This window comes from Silurus meridionalis, chromosome 24, assembly GCF_014805685.1.
Source record: "Silurus meridionalis isolate SWU-2019-XX chromosome 24, ASM1480568v1, whole genome shotgun sequence".
Lineage (NCBI taxonomy): Eukaryota > Metazoa > Chordata > Actinopteri > Siluriformes > Siluridae > Silurus > Silurus meridionalis.
In genome coordinates this window covers 7089090-7108365 of record NC_060907.1, presented here as the reverse complement: position 1 = coordinate 7108365, position 19276 = coordinate 7089090, and the positions used below count along the sequence as shown (strand labels likewise).

Genomic DNA, 19276 nt, shown 5'->3' with positions numbered 1-19276 from the left:
TTAAAACTATCGGGTGAAACCAGTAGAATATATTTTGATCAACAACTGATACAGTAGGAAACACCAGACACTCGTACACAATCCATTAAATGATGTACAAAAGCATTCGCAATTTGATCAAAGCAACAAGAAATGTTCTTATGATGAGCACAAATGACTAAATGATGTGGAGGCTGAACAAGTAGTTTTGAGAATTTCATTACTGATCTGAAAGCAACTTAGAAAATCTGTAAAGAAATTATTAATATTTTTGGTGTCACTGTAACTTATTACATAAGTTAATAGATAGTATCTATCTATCTATCTAATCATAGTTAATTATTATTATTATTATTATTTCAATCCCCGCCTTTATAACAGTATCCCAAAAGACTCTGTAGTGTTTCTACTCGTGCCCTATATAGGGTAACTATTACCGTGTTAAACGCCCTACCTAGTGCACTATGACTCTAAAGCGGAATCATTAAGGACGAAGCCGGCTTCAGGTCGGACTGTAGACAGTGAGACACTCTCCGGCCGGCGCTGCTGTCACACTGCGCGATGTGGCGGCTGTTCGCCTTCATCCTGCCGGTCATCAGAGTTTATCTGATCGGTGTCAAAGTTCTTCTCTACCAGCTGTTCTACAGATCCTTCACTTTACCAGGTTAGAGATCTTTAAACCCGTCCGTGGAGTTGTTTTTGTCCTTTCCTGTTCTATTTCTCTTAGAGTCCAGAAGTACGAATTGTCACGTGATTTGTTTGCTGTTGTTTTTTTGTTTGTTTTTTTGTTGGTCGGTTTACTTTTAGCAATATTCTTCATTGTGTACATTAAAAAAAAATGCTTTATATCTTATACTGTACATTTCTCCAAAAAAAGAAAGTAAAAATCTGATTTGAAATATAGATTATAAGTAAATATATTTATTTATAAGTGTATATTTTTGATTACTGTTATACAGGAAGGAGCAGAACATCCCCACGATGTTGTGCGCCAAATAAATACGTGTACAGCGTGTCTGAGGTTTTCTCAGGGTTCTCTGGTTTCTTTCACCCTTATAAACGACTCAGTTCACTATTGCCTTTATATATGTGGGAGTTTCTCTCAATACCATCTCATTGAGTCTTCTGTTGCCACGGCCCCCACTGGCTCGCTCATTATGGAAAACCTCATAGGCATGAACCGTATACATTTTATAAAAAACTTTATAAACTTTTTTTTGTAAAGCTGATTTGGGACAATTTCCATTGGAAAATCTGTTGCACAAAACTGAGATATAAAACTGAATTGAGTAAATGTAAGCTGGCCGGTATTAGTGAGTACATGGTGTTATTGATGGACTATTCCTGAGATCCGCAGCGACCTTGAGCACGATAAAGTACTTACTGAAGATGAATGAATGAATAAAGATGAATAAAGGATAATGCATGTCTATGATACCTGAAATGTTGACAGTGATGATAGAGGCATGAAGGCAGTTTATGTCCTGTGTCTATTGCATTATAACTATATACTGTGTGTGTGTGTGTGTGTATGTATGTGTATATATATTTATAGGATGTGCTCTGCTGATATGTCCTGTGCTTATGAGTAATGTTAAAGGTACTACATATTTTTACTATATTTTAGTTTTAGTGTTGCTTTTATATGTATATAATATTATATACACAGATGGTCTCGTGTACATTCGACGGTTCAACTCAAGATTTTTCGATCTTACGCTGACCATAGCGATACAAAATTGTAAATAATATTTTACGTTCTGCTCGTAGCAGCGTAAGCTCCGCCCTCGACTCACGACCCGCCGCTCGACCGCGATTCTCGCTGCCACATTCATATATACAGTATAGTTTATAAACTACAGTACCGCACTTAGTAAATAGCTCTGTTTTGCTCAATTATAATAAGTGATTTGTTACATTATTAACAGATTACAGTATATTACCCCTTACTGATCACCATCGAAACGCAATTCAAACCAAAAGTCGTCTAGATGAAGAATGAGTCAGTGATGTCCGAGACGTCGTGTTGAAATATTTTTACGAAACATAATCTCATTCATTCTGCATTGTTTCCTCATCTCTCAATGAAGCTCTACAGGGAAATGAAGGTCAGACAATGTGAAACGATTTTGGCACAGTATTCAGGGTAAAAGGGAAAAAGAAAAACGCCTAATGCGGTGTAGCGATTATTGCGTGAACCACCCCTGACCCAAATCCAGACCAAATACGCAGTTAAGCCGACTCACAAGTCTCCGAACGGAGAAGCAGCTTTTTGTGACATTTTGTGCTTTTTTGTTTCTTTCAACACAGAGCAGTTAGGATGCAGGCTGAGGATGAAGAAACTGATCTGGGATCAGCGTGAGGGGGCATGTAGAGGATTTGACTCGTCGCACAACAGGCTCTTGTTCACACGCTTTAGTCTGAGGAGAGAAGCAGGAAGGGTTTGTGTCATGTAAAGGTATAGATCAGAGAAGAAGAATTCGATCTTGCCAAGAACACAACGCTGCGTCCTTTGATTCGGTGTGAGATATCCAATTATCACTGAACAACAGAGCACTCTTTATACCGAGTTTAGACTTGCCTCGCTGATGAAACGTTGTCTCCGAGGACCGAGGACACGGTCTAATTTGCGTCTCGTAGACGTCTGCCTCTGAGCTGATGCACCAATGCTCAAGAGTGTTGTTTCTTCTCAAACCCGATCGGTCGGAATGCATTAATTAATTAATTAATTTTCTCATAATAGACGTAGCGCCATAATTCGAATCACAGGTTTACATTAATGTGCTTTTTCAAATGAGTTTATTTCCATGGTAACAACTCAGGACATCATTTTAATTTGACATCTGTAAAAGGAGTTTAAAGTTTCAGCGCTTAATTAACAGTCCGTACGTTTTCCACCGTGGGAAAGTCTTCATGATTGGGGAGGGCTTGTTATGCTTTTCATCTCCTCAGTAACCCTAACAACCTTCTTTTTTTTCATTTATTTTATTTTTTCATTCATTTTATTCATATTAATTCTTAGAAAGTTGGGAAAGAGGTGACCCCTTTATAGCTGGTATAATGTGTAATTACAGAAGAAAGCACCTCTTGTTTTTGTTTCACAATATTCAAGGTAACTATTATATACTACATCATTGTATAAGTCATTGAATGCAAGATGATTAAACCAGCTGTCAATCTGTCAACCTTATATTTCTATTTAACAATTTTTTCTGTAAATGTGTTGAATTGATGAATTGTGCAGATGAATCTTGAATGTCACTAATGAAGGCGAGTGAACAACATCAGATCAACCAATAATCAACCAGTTCTCTAAAACAGGTCAAAGGTGAATCTCGTGAACCTTCAATTGGAGACAGAATAAAACACAGAATTACAATTTCTGAAAATGGATGAACAACCAGGAAACGAACGAACACTGATACAGTACAGTAAAAGTGTGAATCCTGTCAATTCATATAAATCAAATATCCAATCAAATAAATACATTTGTGCTGCTGAAATTCATAGACACCGTACAGAAGGAAGTCAAATTTTGTGCCTTTTCAGTCTCTGTGATTCGAACTATAGTTTACATCAAGAAATCCTGAAACCGTGCAGCGTCATACTGCAGACACAACTAAAGATTTTGATGAACAAACTGTTTTGAGAAATATTAAGGATGATTTGAGAAATGCTTCAAAGCAAGTGAGGAAAAACTGTAAATAAATAAATAAACAAAATAAACTGCAGAAATATTGAAAAATATAAATATGTAGGAAATCAGAGGTAATAATCATTCGCAATATTATAATTATTATTATTATAATTAGTAGTAGTAGTCGTATGCATTGTAAAGCCTATACACCTTAAAACCTTACGATTTATATTCAGTCTGATCCAATTGCAAAACTCATCTGCAATTCAGAATGAATTCAAGATACACATTTGTATGGTTCCGTCAAGCAGACAAAAAACATGAACATGACGAATAGGACGTGTGTTTTTGCACGGTTACACGACGTACAGCTGTTATCACTGAGGGTGTACTCACTTTTGTTGCCAGTTATTTAGACAATAATGGCTGTATGTTGAGTTATTTTTGGAGGACAGTAAATCTACTGCTATTGCACATTGACCTCTAAATTATGTCATTTCTAAAGTATTGTCCCTTGAGAAGAGATAATGAAATGTGAGGGGTGTACTTACTTTTGTGAGATAGTGTATGTATATCATACAGATTCTGTCTCATCCTAAAGTATTTAACTTCAGAAAACCTGAAATTAAATTTCCATATAAACAGTAAAAATTCGAATCAGAATCTCGGTGTCACAAATTTGAAATGTCATTGAGATGATGTCTGCTGCATTCTGAAGAATGATGCAGTGTCATGCACACACACACACACACACACACACACACACACACACACACACACACACACACACACACACACACACTTTCCAGGTCCTTTCGCAGAAGTCCCAGTGAGATGGGCACCGTGTCCTTCTCCAGGAAGCTGAAAGGTAGCATCAATTTTTTCTTCTTCTTTCTAAATCATGTTCTATTTTTCTCTCCCCTCTGATCAGCTTTACCCAGACAGAATGGGACGGTTGCCATAGTGACGGGAGGAGCCAGAGGAATGGGCTATGAAACTTCTCGACACCTGGCGAGCCTGGGCACGCATGTGGTCATCGGTAACACATCACACTCGTTCACTCTCACAGTCTCTCACATCAGATAAGTGTGTCATAGACGTGCCGTCTCCACTTCACAGTGCCCTGTGTGCTTTTAGGGGAACAGTTTTAGTAGATCGGGACTGGATTGTGGACGCTGAACAAATAAATATTCCTAAAAGGCTTTTTTTTTCCCCCACGACCAAAGAAACACCTGCATATTAAACCACCTGTGATTACAAGCAAATAATTCATTCATGACCTTCAGCATTAACTGATATTAGCATGATTAGCAGCTAGCTATCGTAGCGCTGTAGGACACAAGTGCGCTTTCATGATGTTTAAGGTTTTGACTTGGCCTTCGAATGAACTTATTGGCATTTGTACTCGTCCCTGTTTTTATACAGGCTTAGAAAATTGGACTCTGGCTTAGAAGACTGGAACGAAACAAGTCCTACTTCCACAAATGATGCTAACTAGCCTTTAAATGATTTATCTGGGTTTAATATTGACTTGGACTAGATCTGAAATTTTAAATTGACTGTGGCTAGTCCTGTTTTTGAATTTTCAGAGTGATGGTCTTACAGCCAATCAATATTGTCTATGTACCACATTTAAAATTGTGCCCTCAAGTGTTAAACTTTCTCACCTGATTAACGATGGAGCGGTTTGTTAGCATTAATTAGCTGTGTTGCTACTTGAACAAGAGGCGAGTTACAGTTTTTTTCTCAGTTGCTTTGCAGCATTTCTCGAATAATTTTTTATATAATTAATACAAACAGGAGAACACAATGGACTTCTTGCCAAAGCCTGTACTTTTCTCAAAAACCTTAGTTAATCACCCGTTTGTATGTATTTGTGCCAATTAACATTTCAGTGGCATGAGAATAACTGGTGCTCAAAATGATGGTCGTCTCCATTAGAAGGTTCACAGGATTCACCTTTGACCTGTTTTAGAGAACTGGTTGATTATTGGTTGATCTGATGTCGTTCACTCGCCTTCATTAGTGACATTCAAGATTCATCTGCACAATTCATCAATTCAACACATTTACAGAAAAAATAGTTTAATAGAAATTTTAGATTGCAGATGTTGACAACTGGTTTAACAGTTTTGCATTCAGTGACGTAAACAGTGAACTGATGCTGAGATGTTTTTGGGGGTTAAAACTATTCAGGTGAAACCAGTAGAATATATTTAGATCAACATGAACATAAACAACTGATACAGTAGGAAACAGCAGACACTCGTACACAATCCATTAAATGATGCACAAAAGCATTCGCAATTTGATCAAAGCAACAAGAAATGTTCTTATGATGAGCACAAATGACTAAATGATGTGGAGGCTGAACAAGTAGTTTTGATTTCATTTCTGATCTGAGAAACGCCACAAAGCAACTGAGAAAATCTGTAATGTGCAGAGGGAACAATGAGTATGACAGAATTGATACTTTTGCAAAAGCCCGTAGTCTGTGATATTTTTTTCCCCTCACTGTCAGAATGAGCACAGACGTAAAAATGGCCGGTTGTTGAATCAGAGACGTTTTCTGGAAGGAGTCTTAAGGGGGTTTGCAGTTGTAACAGTCAGATGTAAAATCTTGTATGTTCTTCAGGATCTATTCAGAACTTCAGCATTCAAGGCATATTTGCACTTTCAGATTTACAGCTGCTATAGTGTAAGTGATTTTATCTATCTGACCTCAAATTAGAGATCATTTTTCAAGGCTATCGTGTACATCCACTACATTCCCAGGTCTGACAATATGACAGGTGAATAAATCAAAAAGGAATAAAGAAACGGAAAATACTGCAGTTATACATATCTGATGGTTATTTTGTAGGATTTTTTTTTTGTAGCAGGAAGAGAAAATGATTGTAGAAATTCAGCTAGAACACATTTATTTCCTTTTCTCACCTGTTTATTGAAATGGAGAAAGAGAGAGAGAGCGGAAGAGGGTTCAGTAAGGATTTTTATGTTCTAGTCATATTCCTAACAACAGGAAGCTCACCCATGGGGTTTTGGGCTTATGTCACTGGGACTGGGAAAAATGATTGATTTCAAAATCCAATGCAGGTTTTTTCTTAAAAGATTAAAGGCACCTGAACCAAACATGTAAAGATTACTGACTCAAAACCTTCAGGCAAACTGTCCACCATTTACCATAGATTTACGATCCACTTATCTACTAACTACATACACTCACTTGCATAGGAACATATACATTCAAATGTCGTAATTCCTTTATTTTTACATTTATCATATGTAATTTTAATTATTATTATTTATTTACTTTGTTGCAGGTTTATTGTTTCACATTTTTTTCTTCTTCTTTCTGTTCAAATGTAAATATTATTTATTTACTTATTATATTTTTTTTATGATTTATTTACTGCAAATTTGATGTGTATTTTAATAATTTTTTTTTTTTTAATTTATAAAAATTTCATGTATTCCTAATTTTAATGTTTGGAAGTTTGTCATAATTAAATGGAGCATTTGGGAAAAAATCTTTTTTTTTTTTTTGTAATTTTTTTCCGTAACATTATTTTGGTAATTGTTTATTTATTTATTTTGTACCTTTTTTTTTTTTTTTTTTCTTTCCTGAAACATTTTTTAAGCATTTATTGATTTTTGCTTTATTAGTACTTCACCTATTCATCTATTTAGCATTAATTTATTTATTTGGTTGTTTACTTTTTACTTTGCTAGCAGGCAATGAGGAGGAGGAGGGTCTCCGTGCGGTGAGAAGAATCCAGAAGGAGAGCGGACACAGGAAAGGTACGTTTGCACGGTTCAGGTCAGAAGCTGCATTCAGTAGGACTGAGAAAAACTCCATAATAAAATTCACTCTGTGTTCAGGTGACCTGAAAAGGAATATTTTTCGGATTGAGGCGGCTTTGAATTTCTTCTCGGCAATCTCGAGCGGTATCGCTTTCGGCTGCGTTTGCTTTCGAGCGTGCCAGCGAAGCACGTTTGATGAATTTTCTGCAGAAGTGGAAGTGAATGAGGATGACAGAGGTAGCAGGAGGCAGAAGGATTGTGTGTGTGACAGGGAGCGTTTGATAAACGCGCAGGCGCCGAACATCGTCGTCGTCCTCCAGGCAAAAGCATTGTCATGCAGATGCGATACGGATGAAGGCGTCCCCTCGCTTTAAACTGCCACCCGTCCGCCTTTATTTTCTCTCTATCTGATTTACTGTCGGCGCCTCGACATGCCACAGATTTCTCCAAACTAGACGGAGAGAGAGTGCAAAAAGAGAGGGCAAAGGCTTCAGTGCTTCTTCTCTGTGCAGGGAGCATGCACTTCACGAGAAAGGAACATGTTTGCCTTTGACACGGCAGATCCGGAGACAGCTGCTGTCTTCCCGCCGGTGCGTGCACGTGGGTTTGTGTGTGTTGCGTCCCCTGTGCGTTGCGTGATCCATCACATCGCCACTCGGAGACAGGCTAATGATGTCACTCAGTCAGGTGAAACCACCTGTAGCCTGAAACGGTGCTTAAACTGCCAGCCAGAGCCTGTGATTCATTACAGAGAGCCAGAGAGTCAGGATGTGCTGATGTTTTTCTCCTACAACTGTGATCATATACAGGGATTAGCATCCGCGTTAATGGTTTACGTAGCGCCGCACGATCCCTGCTGCTCCGACACGCTCTGTTTTTCTTTTTTTAAGAGACAAGCTATTGATCAAGCTAGAAGCAGTAGGGTGAAGCTCTCAGGATCTTGAGAATGGAAATCAAATTTGCCTTTGAGGGCAGAGGCATGATTTCCTGTTCAAGTCATATTCCTAGCAACAGGAAGCTCACTCATGGGGTTTTAGGCTTATGTCGTTGGGACTTCAAACAAAAAACTCTTGCTATGAAACATTATGGAAAAAAATGTTGATTTCGAGATCCATTGCAGTTCTTTTCTTGAAAGATTAAAGGCAACTGAACCAAAGATGACTGGCTTCAAATCTTCTCCAAACCATCAGGCAATCAGTCCACCATCTACCATCCACTCATCTAGTAGCTACCTGCACTCACTACATAGGATGTAACAAATAGGAGCAAAATATGTCATATGTCCTTTTTTGATATAAACGAGGTGGTATCAAAGTTTTAAGATTATCTCTGTTTTCAAGAAAATACTTTATTTATCTATGTTTACACACTATCACCTTCAAAATAGGCCCCTTGCACAGCACCCCCAGTGTGCCTCCACTTCTGGAATGTGTCCTGGATGTTAAACATATGTCATGTCAAACATCTCTGGAAGATTTGCCCAGTTTCACGCAGAATTTCATATTTGCTCTTTGTTCTAACTTGTACTTGGTGGGAACAGCACCCGTTAGCACCATTAGTCTCGAAACATTTTGCTACCACACAATAGTACACACAACACATAAAACCATTTTTACATTTTTATTTATTTACTTATTGTTTTATGTTTGTGTTTTTTGTTTTTATATTTATTTTTGTGTTTGGAAATGGTTTTTGACTTGTAGACAAGCATTCGATCAAGCCACAAGCAGTAGCATGAAGCTCTCAGGATTGAGAATCATTTTCTGCTTTGAGGGCAGTGGCATGATGTCTTTAAAATGTCCAAAAAGTCCAGTGTGGTCCGTGTTCTAGCGGTCATCTATCTGTAATAAAAGTTGTTCTACCGAAGATCTACCTAAGAAGTGGTAGATCAGTTTTTTACGATATTGGGCTATCGATCCGAAGGTTGTGAGTTCAAATCCCAGCCCACCAACAACTTAGCCGCTCAGTTGTACAAATGAGACATCGCTCTGGATAAAGGTATCTGACTACTGTTGTGCAATTCTATATGCAGGCCCTAATTTTAACTACTTAAAAAAAAAAGATATTTGATATAAGTGCAAACAAATAATAATAAGAAAAAAGTCCAAAAGAAAAAATGTCAGAGTTACTTAGAGGACACAGTGTTTGTATAACCCTTGTCAAACATTGATAAAGAGTGGGATGACCTTGTATGTAGACGATTTGTATGCAGCCCTTGTGCCTGAATGGAAAATTATGTCCGCTGGCACGACTTTATCTGGAATGGCAAAGAGGAGAACTACATTGTCAAATCCGCAGCTTCGTACCTCAGAAGAAATGATTGTATTGGCAATACTGAGGTCTGACAGTGATTTAGAGACTAAATGTCAGATGTGTTCCAGCGGTTATGACCCAGCTAAAGTGAGCACATGAGCCACAGAGTGCCTAAAATGACTGAAGAAAATGTTTTTTCCACTAACTTAGATCGAAAACTGTCAGAAGTCTTTCTTCAGTTTGATTTCATAAAGAAATTTTTACAAACTTGAATTAACAGGGTCAAATTGGTCCGGTTTTATTTGACTTCAGACAATGTAGTCTTAATGAAGAGTACTAAATCTAGTCCTAGTGCAAAGCTTAATATTTTTGTACCTTAAGTTCTAATCCTCGCTATGAAAGTATTGCAAGCGGGAGGCCACATTAGTTCCCCAACAATGGTCTTTGGTGGAAGAACTTCTTTAATGTTTGGCAAGTTGTGGAGTCTCCCGAAGTGAAAGTCTCAGGTCAATTTGCCAGAAAGTCAACAGTGTCTGCAATTCCTTTAAAAATTCACTGGCAAGACCTGCAGATTCAGCAGATATAATTCTGGAAGGTCTGAGTGTATGTCATGGATAGACCAGGCGTAGGAACCGGGAGTACAACAGAACGTCTTTATTTATACTCAACATGCAAACACAGACTTTTTGTGAGTGCTTCATCCGAAGCGGCACCAGAACGGCAGTACGGGGAACACGAGTGGTAGAAAGTCCGGGTTAGCTATCATAGCAACTAGTAGATCCGACGGTGAGTGAGCGGGAATGGGGACCTTATAAAGGGGGATAGGTAAATGGGGAACAGGTGTAGGTGATTAGAGCAGGGAGAGGCTGAGTGAGAGTGTGAGCCTTGGAGGAAAGCGTGGCTGGTGGTTCTTTGACAGTATACAAGTGATAGGAAAGCTTAGCGTTCTGGAAAAAAAACCCAATATGCACAAATCCACAATCCTTCAACTCCAACACCAGTAATTTCTAATGGCCTGCAATCCCATTTAGTTTTTATGTGAAATTTCCTGGGTGGCATGGTGGCACGATTGCACACATCCGCCAATTAAAACCGTCCGTGTGGAAACATAGCAAAAAGTTCAGCAAAAATCATTGTGTCCTGATGATTTCCTTAATTTATAACATTTACAAGAATAGTTTATGCGCAATGATGAGTTTGGTTTCACTATTAATAAACTTAAATTTGCATAAAGCATCCACTTTTGTTACATGCCCATGTTGATTAGAGTATTGAAAATTTGAAAAGTATTAATTTAAGGTAAATTTAGAACATAAAAATGTGCGATTGAGTTGCAAAAAATGACGAGTTAACTCATGACAGTCGCGATTAAATATTATAATCGAATGACAGCCCTAGTTAAAACGCTGAGATAAGTGTATAAATAAACGCCCCGCCTATGATGGGATGTACATAGTAAATAAATCCTGACTTCCTGTGTCCACTCTAAGGGTCAATGCTTTATTATAATATCTGATACTCCACCTCCTGAGGCTAATTTGCAGATGACTTGAAAATGAGGGTGATCAGAATACGATCCATTGTAAATATATAAACTTGTATGATGCGTATTCCCAAGTGTATCTCACACCAAGTAAACCTGGAATAGACTTCGGCTCCACCTAAACTCTGACCAGGATAAAGCGCTAGCAAAAGAATACAACTTATATTCGATGTTTGATACACGATCCCATCCCTTATTAGGATAGATTCCTACAGATTAAAAAGATAAACCTGCAGCCATTTGAAAGAGAATTCAAGCCCTCACACTGTGTTTTCTCCAGATTATGCTCTGACAGGTTGCCTTGTTATAAAGTAAATATACAACCCAGCTTGTGGATCAGGACAATCAATTGCTAAAAAAAAACTGAGATCTCTCTGTCTCATCAATCCTAGTGTAGGTGCCAGAGACAGTAATGAGAAGCCTGGAAACAGACTGCCAGCATGCCAGCTGGTGAGAGCTATGACTGGCGTCCTGCCATTTCTAGACACCGACAAAGACGTCTTCTTTCCTCGAAGAAAAAAAAGCCCAAGAGAAACAGACACACATCATTGATGTGATGCCTCTGTGTGTGAGCTGGTGCTTCTGCCTGGCAACCGGGAAGGCACAGGTGTGCCAATGTAGTGCCGTCTTCTTGAAATCGAGCCAGATTGGATAAGGAGCCATTCTCCAAGGAGATGGCGGGAGGAGGAGGAGGAGGAGGAAGAGGAGACTGGACATTGGTAGATTGGTAAATTGAGGGGAGGATGCCTGTGATAAGATTTATCTCTCTCTTTTGGTGCAGGACGAGCGGAGTGGAAATCAATGAAAGGCATAAAATACAGGAGAGGATAAAGGGCTTCTTACACTTCTCCCCTCGTGTCATGACTGCAGTGTCACGGCCGGTATCTGATTAAGGGACAGGAACGGATCATCAAGGTCAGACTGATAAAAATGACTGAAGGACACTGTCTATATCCTTCTGACATACCACGATGCACTTTGGAAGGATACACAGTCACATGACACACAATTTTCCAATAAATAAGTGCAGGTGACCGCAGCTTCTTTGGCACGCAGCGTGTGATTGATAAGCGGTGGGCCGCTGAAGTAATTGCATCACACACGGGGGTCCTCGCCGGCCATTTTCCAAAACACCGGCTCCACCGGGGCACGGGGGACGAAGCTGACTGTGCCGAAGTCTGTTTGCTGTGGCAGCCACCAGATGACTGCTAACAAACAAACTCCGAACGCACACACATTGACTACACACATACCAGATGCCAGATACTTGTTAAAAAAGTGCATACTTATTTTCCAAGCAGGTAAATGACACAGGGAATTATTATTTTATTCACAAAAAAAAAGGGTGATCCAAATTCCAGGAGTTTTTACAAGTTTTATAAGACTTTATTCTGAGCTCAATCTCAGCCTGATTTTAAAAATATTTGGGAGTATTTAGTAATGGACAGGTTTGCAAAGAGGGAGATAATTTTCAGTAAATTTTCGAAAACTTTCCATGGTAACTTCATCTGGGGAATTATGGAAATATTTCAAGTTGCAGACTTACTAGGAATTTATGGGAATTCAATGCTGTTAGCCAGTTGATAGAACAATTGATGTTTGGTGTCACCAAAATGAGGATGAGGTCCCTGTTGAGCCTGGTTCCTTTTAAGGTTTCTTCCTCATGCCATCTCAGGAAGTTTTTCCTAGCCAACTGTTGGCACTGGATCACCCAATAGGGATAAATTTATAGGGACTCTTTCAGAACATCTATAAAGCTGCTATTCGACAGTGTTCATTGTTAAAACTGCTATTTATATAACATTTTATTTGAAATTTTTTTCCTGTTGGATTTATAGTAATGAACTGGTTCTAAAACCCTTGATGCACCTTATACCTTAACCATTTATATAGAAACTCTTACTGCTTGCACGTCACACAAATGGATTTATGGTGTGGTTCCCTGTATGGATTTCTGTGATTTATTAATTTTTTTATTTAAGTATGCTTTGCACAGAATTTCCTGTATTAGCGATTTCAGAGGTAAAGTGTGACCACACAGGAAAGTCTTCAGCACAGAGGATTTTGAGTGATTTTGGTGATCGCTGGAACGATCGGCAAACCATCCATACCGATAATTTTTCTGGGTTGTCGCCGCGCTTCGATACGACACATGAGAATGCACGCCGTACCTCATTCATATTAGTTCATAGTGCAATTGCTGAAGTTAACAGATTAACTTAATTAAATAAAACATGTTAAAATGAGCAAATAACCAATACTTCGAAAGCATGTCTTAATTTCAGTTAATGCTACAAATGGAATCGTGTTACCATTTTATATAAATCCGAACAGTCGCGCTTAAACGACCATCTTTAAGTTTATGTAAAAGTATTCGTTTTAAAAAGGGTTGATTAATCGGTTATCGCCAAAATCCAATCTAGCTATCGATATCGATATCCAATATCGGGCGACCGATAAAATATAACAAAGTTGTCACACCATCAATTATTTTCCTATAACAGCAAATTCCAATCTATTTTTATTCATTGGCTATGAATGAAAAATAATGTCCGCTTAATGTGCTTTGGAAATCCAGTCATTTATGGTCCTGCATTTTCCAGCCGTCAGTTTATTCCAGTTACATGATAGTAGGCAGTAATTTCTAACTTCTTTCTCAAGACTTATGAACTTCTCGCTGTGTTTTCATGCACGCATATGAGCCGGTTCAGGTTTCACTCACGAAATCTCACTCAGGCCACCTGAGCGAAGTCGTAGAGCTTTGATAGATAAGAAGCATAGAGATGAGAGAAAGAGTTCACTGGCTGCATGGGAAAATGAACAAGATGAAAGGGACACATTTTAAATTGTGTGTGTGTATGTGGGATTCCTTTCCAGATCTTAAGAGGATTATACATAAGTACATAAGTATGTGAATAGTAGTGGCAGTGACATTTTAGTTTTTGTTCCGTTTTAATTTAATACAATCGGATGGAATCCGATGCAGGAGGCAAAAACGTATTCTGTTCACAGGTCTAATTAAAGAGCTTAGCTTTATTCCGCAGTTATAACCTCACCCTGCCATAGTAGTCACCTTATTACCATTTATAACAGCATTTATAAGAGCAGCTTTCAGACCCGTGACGAGCGCTTTTACTAAGTGCAATAATCCAACGCGTTGAGGACTTGGGTGCGCATTTCTTTTGCACTAATGAAGGGTTGCCAGATTGAAGTCGATCTTTTCCCGCAAAGAGGGCAATTAGTGTAATGTGCTCGGTAATTACAGTGATTGCGTGACTATAATTAGTGTAATTATGCGGTTGAGTAGTCGGCTCAGGAACCGTGCGTGTCACGCCCGGAGCACGATGTCGACAAGCTGATACTTCAGATATGTTATTATGAACAGCGGTGAATCGAAGTAGTCAAACAGCTGTATGGTGCTAATATGAAACATGATTCTGTGATACTAGTGTATAGGGGTGTGCGATATTGACAAAAATATATTATCTAAATTTTTGGTGGGATTTTAACGATAACTATTGCTGAGTGTGTTATTGTCAGTGGTAGATGAAGCATACAAACCACTTGAATGAGTTAAGGTAGAGATACGGTAGGTAAAATATGACTCCAGTAAAAGTTTCTTTTTTTCGTGATCCGCATGTTCGATTTGGCACATGTGCAACCCTAATGGCTGGGGTTGGTGTCCTGACTGGGAATCGAACCCGGGCCGCCGCATCCTACCCACTAGACCACCTTAAATTTTGACTCCAGTAAAAGTACAAAAATATTTGCCTTCACAAGTATTTCCGTATTAAGTACTATGAATTATTTGATATTATGGCTATAATGTTCATATGATCATTTTTGCCACAAGACTCCTTGTTTAATCAACTCAGATTATGTAAAAAAACTTGGTTACTATTAGCACGCCAGTCTATTTATAAAATGATATTAATAAGTCAAACACTGATTGATTTCTATTACAATGATTATGAGCCCAAAACATTCTTTTCAACTACTTAAAAAATTGCGCAATAAAAAGGAACAACTGATTTCACACAAAAAAAAAAAGTAAAATATTTGACTTTAAAATGTGGTGAAGTTAAAATAAAAGTCTCCCCAAATGGAAATACTTCAGTAAAGTACTGAAAGTAAAGGACTACTGTGGAAAGCTGAATATTAAATTGTTTGATATTCTTTATATCCTGTGTGGTGGTCAGTTCACAGCAGTGATAGAGATCAATCTTTTTAAATAAGTTTAAATAGATCTTTTACCTCTTATGGACATCTTATACCTTTTATAAAGCCATATTTTCTAAAAACCTCTAGACATTCTTCCACATACACAGTATACAAAAGAACGAAATGCCGTTACTACGGACTAAGATGCATAGAGACTCTTACATTTAATCAGTCAATAAGAATTATAAGACATTTTAGCTGTTACTAAGCAAATAAAATCAGTATTTTATGACATTATAATATAAATGTCAGAGAACCACCAGTCACGCCTTCCTCCAATGTGCACACTCTCGTTCAGCCTCTAATCACCTACACCTGTCCTCCATTTACCTGTCCCCTTTATAAGGTCCCTATTCCCCTTCACTCACCATCCGATCCACCAGTTACAACCATAGATCACCCAGACTTCCTACCTCTCTTGTTCCCTGTGCTTCCATGCTTCCATGCTCCTGGCTACGCTTCTAAGAGAGCACTCAGTTAAGTCTGCCATTTTGCTACAGTCTCTTCTCAAGCTCTCGGTGTGTTTGCATGTTTAGACCAATAAAAGACGTTCGATTTTACTCCCGGTTTCTGACGCCTGGTCTATCCGTGACAATAATATACATTTTATAGTATATTTTAATAGCTAATTCCCCGTTTTTCAAGGGGAATTGAACATGTACTGTAAACTCAACAAAAAGTGTGAATTACTTGTTTTATTTACTACTTTAAATTAATAATACAATATTAAAATAGTTTTTAGAACATTTTTATGTCATTTATTAGTATAAACTCTGTTTCAAAATGTTACTCCAGGCTTTCGAGGCGCTCGCAGCTTCTAGCGGACCATCAGATTTTTCACAAGTCCAAATGGTTCCAAATGAAAATTCGCGAGCTATCGAGGTCGTGAGTGTCAAGGTCACGGGTATGGAGGTTTTTCTGTATATGCTAGTCGTGTAAGGGTAGGATTGGTTGGAGTAAAAGGGTTACAACTGAATAGTTTAACGGGTGGGTTTTGGTTGGGGTTTTTGTGTGTTTTTCAGTGTTTGTTAATCCTCTTCATGCTTTCAGTGAATATTTTTGTTCTCTAGAGCGATGAATGAAGTAGATTGATAGCTCGGTGCTCCCAAGGGCTAAAAAGCAACCATGGATTGTGTGGATTCTTGGTGTGTTGTCTCCTCAGGCAAGGGCGTCCCATAGGGACATGGTGTATGCAGTGATTCAGGTGGGTTTCTGTTGTGAACAGGCTGCTAGATTTGCTGGTGTGAATGGCCCAAATTCATGTTTTGATATTTATGCTATTGTCAATAAAATAATCTTTTTTTTTTTTTTGGTGTGAAAAGTAGGCCTGTCACAATATGATGTTATCTCGATATTGGCTGTTGTATTTCCTCACACATTTGTTTTTTATCAGAATGGTCCACACCGCCATTTCAGTCTGCTGTTGGGACGTCAAATTTAATTGTGAACATTCAAGATCAAACTGCACGTTTATATTTAAGATATGTATCAAAGTAACACCATTTTTAATGCTGGTGTACAGTTGGAAAAAAATGACACTTAAGATATTAACAAAGCACCGATCTAGAAATAGTAGTTCCAGTGGTTCAGATAATAAAGATCAAAGTTACATGATATAGTGAAATTCTTACTCTGACTCGTCCCAGCTGCCTATAGCATTAATTCTAAAGGACTTGGGGAAGAGAGTAGCTCAGTGGTTAAGATGTTGGGCTTCTGCTCAAAAGATCATGGTGGTGGAATAAACTTTCCCCAGATGTCCGTATAATGGAGTCCCTGGCTATCTTCAAGCGAAGGTTGAAGACCTACTTCTTCCTGAAACACTTAAATTAGCACTTTCCAAGTTTGCTTTTTAGAATTCAAGAGTTATATTTATATTAGGTTTGTAATCTAGCGTACCAGTGTAGATGTATTCATTGCTAGAGACTCAAAGCATTTTGTACGTCGCTCTGGACAAGGGCGTCTGCTAAATGCCCCAAATGTAAATTTAAATCATGAGTTCAAATCCCATCATCACCAAGCTGCCACTGCTGGGCCCTTGTGCAAGGTTCTTAACCCTCAACTGCTCAGGTGTATGAATTAGATCATTGTTAGTCGTATTGGATAAGGGAGTCTGCCAAATGCTGTAAGTGAGAATTGTAATAATTTACATACATAATTTGCATAATACAACAATTTACATAAGTTACTACATGCACAATGCAAGAAACAAAAGTGTGTGCATGTTTAAAGTGTAATTCATACTTTGCATATCCTAGCTTGTTAGGACCTGGGTCAGAACCTAGGGTCAGCTATGATACATCGCCCCAGAGCAGAAAGATTAAAGGGTCTCGCTTAAGGACTCAAGCCACAGACTTTCTGACCAGAAACCCAGAGCCTTAACTATTAAACCTCATGTTACCATGGAAGCCAATGCACATGCAGAGACCTGCAGAAGTAGACAGGGCACATGCTATTCACATTTTTTAAAGGGTGTCTGTGTGTGCAGATGTTGCCTGTAGTCTATGAGTCCTTTACCTTTACTTTACCTTTACCAAGACCTTTACTTGGAAAATGCATGTTTTATATTTAGTACATTATTAACAGAGTCTGAGAGTCTGTTTTTTTTGTTCTTTATTTCTTTTTTACATTTGAAATCCAATATATCAGGATTATGTACAGTTTTGTTTTCCACAGCCCACCACACCTTTATGAACTATGTACTTTCACATTTATGGCAGGCGCCCTTATCCAGAGTGATTTACAACTGAGCAGCTGAGGGTTAAAGGCTTTGCTCAAGGACCAAGAGCCCAGCAGTGGAAGCTTGGTGGTGCTGGGATTTGAACTTGTAACCTTTTAAATCCAAAGTCCAATGCCTTAACCACTAAACTCCTGAACTTTTTTTTTTTCACATTTGCTTTCGTTGTTTGCACTTCTTTCACTAAGAAAGTTAGTCACACTTGCATCCACTCTTGTTTTCATCATTATTACATTACATGACACCATGTCTGAACATTCCTAAGAATTAAAAGTTCATTGCTTGTTTAGCACATCATTTATAGGACAGTATTTTGTAGTCTAACTGCAGCAGTTATAGGCCTAGTGAAAACTTGTCTCTGTAAAGCTCGCCCGTATCAGCCGTGTCCTTCATGAGCCAGAAGGCATCTCGGCGTGTACAGGAAACGGCACTCGTTCGTGACTTTAGCCATCAAAAGTTCACCGTGACATATCGAGTCATTTAGCGAGACGGCAAGGAGACAATTAACGTCACAGTGTCGGATTAAAATGCAAATTAATCTAGTCCGAGGTGAGCTTGATGATTGGCTGGTGAGTGATATGGCTAATTCATTTAACGTATAAATTACAGGCGCTGAGGAGAAGCGCTTTCGGCTCACAGGCTTTCAAGGTCATTTTGTCTGGCTAGAAAATGTTTTAGTCAGGAGAGAGAGAGAGAGAGAGAGAGAGAGAGAGAGAGAGAGATATCTACCATGAAAACAATTAGTCAAAGAAGTATAATGTGCCATGTTTGGACTGAACAATTTTGAATTTTTGAGTAATCTTTTCATTCAGTATCAGGGTTATTTGACTCTGACAATATTTTTTTATAGTCAGCCCACAGTTCGTAGTCTTTACAAAAAAATACTATCCAGGTATAACATATGCAGTACGTTTGACTTTAAACTGAAGCATACAACCATTTTTATAAGTAGTGCATTTTCTCTGAAAATCTCTAGTGTCCAACCTCTAACAAATCAGGGTTACGTTGGACCTTTCTTCCTGCAGAATGCTTTCTTCAGATGAGACAGCTCATTCTGTTAAAATGCTAGTCCCCAGGGAGGACTAAGATGTAGCACTAAAAAAAA

The 19276-nt window shown here is 38.4% G+C and overlaps 1 protein-coding gene across 1 annotated transcript in view; it reads left to right on the top strand.

Moving 5' to 3' along the window:
- The first annotated feature begins 488 nt into the window (after positions 1-488).
- dhrsx (dehydrogenase/reductase (SDR family) X-linked) overlaps positions 489-19276 on the top strand; it is a 46526-nt gene continuing 27738 nt past the window's right edge. The window contains 3 exon segments of the mRNA XM_046837664.1: positions 489-643; positions 4548-4655; positions 7349-7417. Coding sequence (XP_046693620.1) covers positions 541-643; positions 4548-4655; positions 7349-7417 — 280 coding nt within the window. The 5' untranslated portion in view covers positions 489-540.